General features: G+C 36.8%; 1 protein-coding gene across 1 annotated transcript in view; it reads left to right on the top strand.

Moving 5' to 3' along the window:
* The window catches only part of LOC107675292 (SITS-binding protein), a 41,031-nt gene that overhangs the window by 9,703 nt on the left and 20,217 nt on the right, over window positions 1-11,111 (top strand). The window contains exon 3 of the mRNA XM_016469591.1: window positions 9,962-10,169. Within this exon, the coding sequence (XP_016325077.1) occupies window positions 9,962-10,169 (208 nt within the window). The remainder of the gene's footprint in view (window positions 1-9,961; window positions 10,170-11,111) is intronic.

Below are 11,111 nucleotides of genomic sequence, written 5' to 3'. Positions count from 1 at the left end.
CGATAAGGTGTTGACATCAAAGTACTGCAATAGGATAGGAAAGCATGCAGAGCTGTCCATTAGTATATAGCTCTCGCGGTACTTCGATGCCAAACACCGATCTGTCTGCACCGCGCCACTTCAAGTCGAACACACCTTGAAATTTAATTGACAACCTCGCGGCCGCGGGGCCCTCCCCTTAAGGTGGGGCCCTAGGCGACCACCTGTACCGCATGTTAGACTTACAGCTGCTATTGCTGTGCATTATAGATAGATGTTGGTTTTGACATTTTATACTGTATGTTCAGAAAATGGTTAATATATGTTCACCAAAATGAGTAACACAACATTGTAACACATAGTCAAGTTTCTTAACACATTTGACAATAAGCTGCCACTGGTACTCACATTCAAAGTGCAAACATAGCACTATTTGGGCTCCAAAAGCATGTCAGACGAACTTTGACATTTTATATGTTCAGTAAATGGTTAATATGTGTTCACCAAAATGAGTAACACAACATTGTAACACATAGTAAGGTTTCTTAACACATTTGACAATAAACTGACACTACCACTCAGACTCAAAGTGCAAATGTAGCACTTTTTGGGCCCCAAAAGCATATCGGACTGACTTTGACTTTTTATATGTTCAATAAATGGTTAATATATGTTTAATAAAATGAGTAACACAACATTGTAACACATTACTTTTAGTAATTAAGTTTCTTAACACATTTGACAATAAGCTGCCACTAGTACTCATACTCAGTGTGCAAACGTAGCACTTTTTGGGCCCCAAAAGCATGTCAGACCGGGTTTGACATTTTATATATTGAGTAAATGGTTAATATACGTTCACCAAAATTAGTAACACAACATTGTAACACATAGTTAAGTTTCTTAACACATTTGACAATAAGCTGCCACTAGTACTCACACTCAAAGTGCAAACGAAGCATGTTTTTGGGCCCAAAAAGTGTGTTGGACCAGCTTTGACATTTTATATCTTCAGTAAATGGTTAATATGTTCACCAAAGGGACGTTGCGATGACCCCTCGTGCTTCGGACCAGCAGGCGTGCCATGCGAAGCTTGTGTGGGTGGGCAGCTGGTCTCTAAACATGGTTACCGCTCAGAGCCGAGACACTCTCACACTCTCACAGCACCTTGTCACCCGTGCTCAATCCAGCAATTAATAACCCTATTTACTCAACACAGTCACGCTGCTTTTTCTGTACGGCCGCATTGTTTGCGCCCGCATTGGTGTCTTCCAAGTTTGCATGTGAGCTTTCGGCAGCTGAAAGGTGAAAGCGGTAATCTGCGTCCCAGACAGCTGAACAGAATTAGATTAAAGAGAAAGGGCATGCCAACAGCTAAGGACATAATATTCGTCATGTGACATAAACAAAGGACTTTTATGATTTCCTAGATCATTGTTTGGCCCACTGCGTCTTATGTAACTCCGTGAGCAGTTTAACCGAAATGATCGCATGATTTTAATCCCTTTTCCACCTCGTTAAAGGACGGCCTTGATTTTGTAGAGACCTCTCAAACCCCTCTCTAATTGGCTCACTTTTAAGACAGAAATGTTGCGCTTCCTGCCAATGCAGCTGTCCCGGGTTGCCAAGTAACCGCAGACATATCGTGGTATATAATGCCCAGTGGCATAACAATGACAATCATGTTGGCTCAGATTCGTAAGGCGACCCAGCAGCTGCCTGTGGCCACGGCTCTCGGCTGCTATTGGTCGGCGGTGTGTTGATAATGGACATAATTGTTTTTCCTGAGTCATCGCTGTGCAGCCAAATGGCGTGTTGTTGCGCAGGCCTGTAAAACGAGCCCCCGGCGACCCACCCGGGGCAAACCCAAAGGTAAACTTTTCAGCATTGTATATTTACATTTAGGCCTTGAAATCGGATAGTGGTTTTAAACAGATTGGTGATATGGAGCTTCAGTCATGCGACGCCTGTCAAATAGCTTTGTCCACTTTGTTGATGAGAGACATTATTGAAGTATCCAGGCAAGTTGTGTCCTTTACTGGGTTCGCTGATAATTGACAATTGTATCTGGTCCAACATAATGACTGAAAGAAGCATAAAGAGACATATTTAGATTTTGATGGTTTCCAAGTAATGATGTCCCCCTTTGTCTATGTATGCACCAACAACAGCTACAAAAAAACAAAAAAAACAATTACAGTTTTCATTTAGCAAAATACACAAATAAATAAAGTTTATTTAATAATGAATTCATTCATCAAATTTATTTAATTACCAAAGTTGTAAATAGACACGGACACAATCAAAGCATCAAAGAATTTAAATTTCAATCTGTCTGTCAATTATTTTGGCTTTCCAAAACTGTTGTGGACGAAATCAAAATTAATTTTTGACATAATACTGTAAATTCGGTTGCTCAAATGTTGTCTGCGCACACATACCAAAATATGATGAAAAAATATGGACACACAGGAGTGTGAACACTTAAAAGTGTGAGTAATATTTTTTTTTCACACAATAATGTCATAATAACGAGATGTTATGTCGTTAAAACAATATATTTTATTCTAATTACATATTGATATTATGTCATAAAATATGTTTAACCCATTACAATGGCATACTATATTTTTTAAAACATAGATATATAACAACATTACGTGAGTGAGGTGATTATCTGTAATTTTGGAATTTGTATTTGGCAAATCAAAATCAGACATTTGCAAATGATACAATAAAACAGTTAGAACTTAAAACTTGGCCTGCCTCAGTGTTTAAATCTTGACCACACTGCTCAATAAAATCACACTGAGTCTAGCATTACAAAAAAAGCATGCAACAGTTATTTTTAGTTTGAAAATGGTACAAAATAGTGCTGAATCTCAAGCTAGAGTTTTGTGGGTGGTTGCTACTGTATACCTTTTCTAACAAAAGTCAAAAGACACCAATTCAAGTCTTTAGATATTGCCATACCTGTCAACATTTGGGTACCAAAATACGGGAAAGGGGGTATGGGGGCAAAAGTAAAATTTTTTATATTATATTATATTATATTATATTATTTTTATATTAATTTAAACAATTATTATCAAACAATTATATTAATTTAGTAACATAAATATATCTTAGTGTAGGCTATATCTTTAGAGTTTTATAATTCATTATCTTCTTGTCGATCCACCAGTTCACATTTACAACTGTGTGTTTTCTGCGTAAAAATAAGGGTCGTTTTTGGCTTTGGTCTAAACAAAGAGCAGAAGAGCTTATTGAAAAATGCAAATTCATTCTCTGCCAGCGGGTGGCGCTTTTCGCCAGGAATATAGCCGTTTCCCCGGTAACCGCAGTAAACAAAGCAGCGCAGCACCTGACTTTGAAATGTGTAGCACTCAAATCAATTAAACCATAGCCTTTTGAAGTGTAAGCTATATCGCAATTTACATGTATATTTAGTTTTTTTCACTGGAGCACCACCTGAGTCTTCTCCTCCCATTTCTACACTGAGCATTGTTTTCTTCCCGCGGTACTACCGGCGCAGATATCAGTAGCATCGCTGGGCTGTAGGTTGCCAAGTTGAGGGGACAAATGGGTTGAAATTTGTATGCGTCGATCGCGTGAGAAAGATACGTTTCATACAAGATCTGGCAACTGGACAATCTTGCAATTTGTTGTCGTGATTATTCATATTATGAGGTTTGGCCCATACAAATTATGGGAGTTTTACCGGAAACGAATGTAGCAAACATATAAAATACGCCCAGTGGGATTAAAAAAAAAATATATAGAAAGATTAAAAATACGGGAGAAATACGGGAAAATAATTAAACGGAATGGTACCGGGATATAATAGTACAATACAGGAGAATCCCGGGAAAAACGGGAGGGTTGACAGGTATGGACATTGCTCAACTTTCTCCCTCAATGTAAGTCAATGGGAATTTTAATCGTATTTATTTTCTGCCAAGCCAATGCCGTATCACTAACCTTCAGTATGAGCAATAGTAATAGTGATGCATGACCTGGAAAACACCACTAATGAACAGTTGTGTCACACGTGAGCCTGAAGTCATGTAGATTGGCAATCAAAGTTCATTTTTTGTATCCGTCCAGAGTCGGACGCTTTGAGTTTCACCCCTCAAACGCTCTGAGGCCCCATTCTTAAGGTGTGTATAACATGGGTTCTGCACAGAGACGAATAAATAACTGTCATTTGCTGACGTTTAAGAGACTTTCGGCTTGAGTTATGAGCAAGGTGGGCTCTACAGAAGCTGAAAAAGAGGGGGAGCCGTCTATTATTTTTAGAATAATTCCCCACGGTAACTACTACCAGCTTTCCTGAAATATTTTCCACTCTGTCTTTAAAGCAAAGATGAATAACAGCATCCCATCTCACTTTTTTCACCTAATATGGACTGGATGAGAGCAGAGAGTGGAACAATTTTCGAACAATACGAAAATACGAGTACTGTATAACTTGATACAAGGAAAAATACGCAAAGGAGAAAACAATTGAAAAGAACTGAAAAGTAGTTCTAAGAGGTTTCAGTCATTACTTTGTCTTCCAATTGGCTAGTCAGAGTTGTGAATTCTCTCCTATTTGCGCATTCAAATACATTTTTTGTATGTTTGGATGGGATTAGTTAAACGGATACTCTCATTTTTCTACTTAAAGTGATAGTCATGATAATTCTGTTATCATTACTCACCCTCATGTCATTCCAAACCCAGAGTGTTTCTACTGTTTTTGTCCATTCAATGAAAGTCAATGGGGTCCAAATCAACATTAGACTCCTCTGATTTTCATTTTAAGGAAACACAGATTTTTTTATTTTTTTATTATTAGTTTGTGTTCCACGGTAGAAAGAAAGTCATACAGGTTTGGAACGCCATGACCGAATTTTTATTTTTGGCATGAACACCTGAATATGAATATGTAAAACATATGCATAATCTTATGGTTAACAGTTTGGCTTGTTTCCTTCACTTGGCAGAGTCTACAGCAGGTGCGATATTTAATAGATGTTACACCCTTACACACTATTATTTATAAACGCTAGCCACGACAGCAGCCTTCATTTCTCTCCAAGTCTAATCTGCAGTGATAAATCGAGGGAAATGGTGAAGTTTGCCAAAGAATCTATCTTATTTAAGAGAAGTTTCTCAAAATAAAAGGGAAAAGGAAACTAACGAGACAACGAGAACAACATTTCATTGTTTTGTCGACTGCATTCATCAAGTCATCAAACAAACATTTTTTTATTTTCCTTAATTTTTGATAAATATAAGTTTACCGACATCTACAAACTTGCATTCATTCCCAAACTAGGTTCCCTGTACTGAGTGACAGCTGATTTTGGCAAGCCTAAAATCTATTCTAGCATTTTTCTTTTTAAGAAACTTTGACTACTTAATTTTGGTTCATATAATGTTTATTGTTAGATAATTTAATATTTTGGAATGTGTGTGGGGTGGCATGTTAGATAAGGGTTAGTTATGCCCAGTCTGGGAGAGCAGAAGGTTTACAGGTTATGAGTTGACAGTGTCTGTTCACAATAAGTCCACAGCAAAAACATATTTTTCTAATGTTATGCAGAATCCCCCACAATAATTACAAACGTATACCAAATTTTTATACATGCAAATTTGTTTTGGAATCTAAATGGTCAAAAATGTGTTTTACATAATGCACAATTTTACATGCTATGTCTAACTGTTAAGCTGAGGCATCTAGTTTGTCAACATGATCAAAACTTTGCTGAAAAACTTGTACACAATCTACTACATGCCTTCTGTCATATGAATGATTGTTTATACTGTTTCTAGCAAGTAAAAGACCTTTTAATATACTGTAACTGTAAAAACATCCCCCCTCAGGTCATGTTTTGTCTTTGTGCTGTAAATTCTTGCTGAAAGTAAATGGAAGACCTTTTATATTGTGTAATATTTCAAGATGAACACTTATTGGATTGAAGAAACTTTGAACTTTGAAGCAACTTTGAAGTAAGGCTTACTTGATTATACATACATTAATGTATTTAATGTACTTTTTGATGAAAATCATGTTAAAATGTGAGTATCAAATATGATCCATCAGGCTTTTCGAGGAACATTTATTTGTTCATCTCTCAATCATCAATGTATTGCATTGAATTAAATGTTTTAAAACTATAGAGCTTTGATCATAAAACTGAGCATTTAAATATAATCTTACTAAGCCATGTTGGGAGATATAGAGTGACAACTGATATTTCTATGCATTTTATGTAAGCATCTGCTATTCTGAAAGATCTCATTGAAGTACAAGCTATCAGAATTTCATTTTACTTTTTGGCCCTATAAATATCAGCATCTGCACCAAATAGCATTTTTGCTCAGTTTGGACCTCTGTTTTTTTTCCCTCAAGTTTGACCTCAATATTCTCACTATATCATGCTATATGAGCCATAAAATCCTGATGTATCAAATTTGATGCTCAACAAAAACATATGCAAGCTTCTTTTGTTATATTCTGGCTAAAGGTTCACCAAACTGCCAGTTTTTGGTTTGTTATTTCGTATGTAATTTTTACAGGGTTAAAGGGATAGTTCACCCAAAAATCATTAATTACTTTCCCTCATGAAGACCTTCATTCATCTTCATCATCATTAATTACTCACCCTCATGTCGTTCCAAACCTGTAAGACCTCTGTTCATCTTGAGAACACAAATTAAGATCATTTTGATGAAATCCGAGAGCTTTCTGACCCTCCATAGACAGCAATGCAACTACTACGTTCAAGACCCAGAAAGGTAGTAAGGACATCATTAAAATAGTGCCACACATGCGTCGTGGTACTCTCATGAATGTTCATGCATTTAGCAGACGCTTTTATCCAAAGCGACTTACAGTGCATTCAGGCTATACATATTTTACCAGTATGTGTGTTCCATGGGAATCGAACCCACAACCTTTTGTGCTGCTAACACAATGCTCTACCACTGAGCCACAGGAACCTATATGTATCTTTATATATATATACCTATATCGTAATTTGTGCTCCGAAGATCAATGAAGGTCTTACGGGTTTGGAACGACATGAGGGTGAGTAATTAAAGGGGTCATATGACGTTGCTAAAAAATAACATTATTTGGTGTAATGAAATGTGTTTATGCGGTTTAAGGTTCAACTCTTTAGGAAGACCAAACAAAGTAGTTTCGCTTTCACAACGAAACACACAGCGTCTCCACGACATGGCGGTGGCAGCAACAATACTACAGCGAGAATCAAAGTTACGCCTTCTGTCTTTGCGTGAACATTTGGGCAGTGTTATACAAATCTTCCCACACAGTGATGTAGACATGTGGGGGCGTGTTAGAACGATCCGTTTTAGGAGGGCGTGGACGAGTCTTAACTTTTATAAAGAATATCTCTTTGGGTTTGAGACTTTAGTCTTTGCAACTTTAGGGATCTTATCTATTCACGAACAGCTTGTAACACTCCAAAGAGAAAGGAAAACTTGAAATCGTATCATATGACCCCTTTAATGACAGAATTTTAATTTGTTGGGTGAACTATCCCTTTAATGTCATCATTGCTGGTGCTGTTCTACAGAGAACCACGAAACAGTGCCAATTATCGTTGAGTTTAAAGACAGTTGAAAAAAGGCGAATATCAGTAAAAATGACTAAATCAAACTGATTATCAGGCTATTTCTTTTGAACTACATCATATCTGAATAATAAAAAATGACCGAACTTCTGAAACGATGCACTGCTCGTTGCTGGAAAACTTTTCCAAAGATGTATTGTTTCATTTTAAAATCTCATTTTAAAGTTGTGGTGTGAGTTTAGGTGAGATGAGGGGCATTCGGACGGATGGTGCTGTGTGCGTCGACACTGGGGTACATTGACATGGTGGTGAAATCGGAGAAGCAGGAGGAATTCCAGGGAGGGCAGCTACATCTGCGCACACCATTATCTGCTTCACATAATCTCAACTTTTCAGGTGCAGAAAGACATCAGAAGCAGCCCTCATATACCACCCACCTTCTCAAGAAGCTTTGAAAATATAAAGATTCAATTATAAATCCCAGTGTTTCCTGTTCCAAACGTCCCAGTCTTGGAATTTCCATGATACAGTACATCAGGCTGTAAAGGCTGCTTTACTGGAGCAGGTCGAAAGATGGTATTTGGTTTCGTTAATGCTGTGTCTGCCATTCACACAGAGTCACGAATGCAGTTACAGGAGTTAACGTGTGATCTGAAATCACCTGACGGCTCAGCAGTGTCAGCCTCATTGACTGAACTGTTCACCATGTTATTTCCGATTACAGCTATTTCGTATTTCCTATTGAAACAGGAAGACATGCGCTACCATTCAAAGGTTTTTTTTTTCTTTTTAAATGAAACGAATACTCTTATTCAGCAAGGCGGCATTAAATTGATCAAAAGTGACATTAAAGACATTTAGGGCCAAATTGACTAAACGGCAAATAAGCGTTAGAGCACTTTAAGACATGCTTTTTTGGGGTGTTAAATAATGCCGCAAATACCAGTGAATTGACAAGTGCAAATCTTAGTAATTCGCATTGCGTGATTAATTTAAATACTCTCCTCCCATAAATTTACCAATCGAAAGGGAAACTCCTACAAATGCGTATTCAGTAAGGTGTCGCAAAAATATATATATTTTTTTACTTGACAGTAGTTTTTTAACGCCAAATGAGGGTTTGCACTGGTGCAAGCTGATAGTAAATATGATTTTAAATGGATGCTGTTCTTTTGAACTTTCTATTCATAAAAGAACCATCAGCATATTAGAATGATTTCTGAAGGATCGTGTGATACAGAAGACTAGCGTAATAATGCTGAAAATTCAGCTTAGAATCAATGAATCAATTACAAAAATAAAAATTTTTAACTATGGGTGTAACGGTACACATATTCGTACCATGATAAAAGCATTACAAATTCTGCCATTATAAAGCTTGGAATAACCAAGATATTTTTTAAAACTATGATTGTATTTGTCTGAAAGAAGAAAGTCAATGATGGCTTGATGGTGAGTGAGGTTGACGGGGTAATTATTATTTCTGCATGAGCTGTCCCCTTAATTTGATTAATTAATTGTCAGTAGATCAACTGCAGAACTTTCCACTCCCATTTATGCTTTTATGGGCAGTGTTGGGGAAAGTTCAACATGATGTAAATGTTAAACAAATCACTTGTTAAATATCTTTGCAGAAAAGATGCAAAAACTACAACTACATACTGTACAAACTTGTCTTATACACAGTGTTGGGGAAAGTTACTTTTAAAAGTAATGCATTACAATATTGCGTTACTCCATAAAAAAGTTACTAATTATGTTACTTAGTTACTTTTTATGGCAAGTAATTTAAATCTGGACAGGGCTTGCTTGTTTGACATAAAGGATATTTGTGTTGTTTAACATTTAACTATTGCAGGTTTGCGTCATATTCTGAGTTGCATTATTTTTATTCATTTTGAGGAATATTGAATCTGTGTTTTTTTTTGTGAATGAGATGAATTAATGCATATTCATATTTATTTTAGAACTACAGTAACATCTTCTGATTTCTCTCAACATGGGGACAGGAGAGCTGTCAATCAATAAATTGGAAAAAAAAAGTAACTTGCGTTACTTATTTGAAAAAGTAACTCAGATATTCTCTTGTAAATTAAAAAGTAATGCGTTACTTTACTAGTTACTTGAAAAAAGTAATCTGATTATGTAACTCGCATTACTTGTAATGCGTTACCCCCAACACTGTTTATGGGTTTGTGCTCTCGTGCTAATTTGGCCCTATATCTGCTCAAAGTTATTTTTGCCAACTTTTAGGTGTACACTAGCATATAAACGACCTCACAGTTAGCAGACATGGACTAAAAGCCACAAAACTTCAGTCTTGATTTATCTGGGGATTTAAAATTTGCAAAACTGACCATTAGTAACCCAATGTTGTTGTGTTTTTTTTTTCAAAGGTGTGTCAGTTCTAGTGGCCCCGAACATCCCGCTTCATGTAGGAATGGAGAGCAGACAGCAGTTCTGTTTGCAGACGCCGCCCAGTATGGAGCGCCTGCCGCTGCAGTACACCGTGTGTGTTGGACACAACATTCGAGCCGTCCATCAGGAGTCAATGCAGCAGCTCTCCACAGCCAGACGAGAGCTGCCAAACATGGATGTCTTACGGTACAACAACGTTACAAACCCCTTTCCCTTTTTTATTGTTATCATTCATTGTTATCTTTAACTTTGCATTTATCGGGATGCATAACATTTCTCGCAATTATTAGTGCTTGATGATTATCAGTACCTGTCCGATATTAGAAGCAGAGGCACACCTTTTTTAAGCGTCACTTTTTCTAGGTGTCAAAAGAGTTAAAAAGTGATTCATCAATTTTAATGTACATTCTTAATGTCTGATTCACTTTCAATTGTAGATTGAATGAGGGTACCTTCATGTTTTTTTTACATACAAACGTCATTGTTGTCAAAACAACCCCCTGTTCACGCAGACTCATGAAAATGACTAAAAACGCTGTATTATATGCATTTGCAAGACATCATCGTTTTAATATTCATGTTTTACAAATACGGTACTGTTTACAAAAGTTTGCATTTTCAGGTCCCCAAAACGCCTATCAAACATTATCTTGTAACTGAACGGCCAAAACGCATTAAAGAGTTTTCCAGTTTTAGTTGAAAACAGTGTTGTGTAAATGCCCCCTGAAATAATATGATTTTTTAATGGAAATAAATTAAATAATAAATTAAAATGAATTAATGAAGAAATAAACAACATTATATAATTTTAATACTGCTATATATATATGTCAGAGGTCACGTTAACCAAAAATTTTCCGTCGTTGACAGAATTTTTTTATTAGTGACGGAAAAACCTGAAGACCGTCCATCACTTTGACAGATTACAGTGAGGGTGATTGTACTGTAATTTATAACTGTAATTCCCACCCCTGTCCAGTTGGTGGCGAGTGCGCTCCAGTGTGGCAGCAGAGCGCTGTCAGACTCTGTTCCGTGTTTTGTGGTTGTTTTGCTCCTCATGTGCCTTCCTTTCCCATGTTTAATTTGTCCCAGGTGTTTCCCATGATGTTTCATTGCTCCCAGGTGTGT

The sequence above is a fragment of the Sinocyclocheilus anshuiensis genome, unplaced genomic scaffold (genome assembly GCF_001515605.1).
Source record: "Sinocyclocheilus anshuiensis isolate Anshui unplaced genomic scaffold, SAMN03320099.WGS_v1.1 scaffold532, whole genome shotgun sequence".
In the NCBI taxonomy this organism is placed as follows: Eukaryota; Metazoa; Chordata; class Actinopteri; order Cypriniformes; family Cyprinidae; genus Sinocyclocheilus; species Sinocyclocheilus anshuiensis.
Note: the sequence above shows the minus strand (reverse complement) of the source record. Positions and strands in the feature narration are given on the sequence as shown.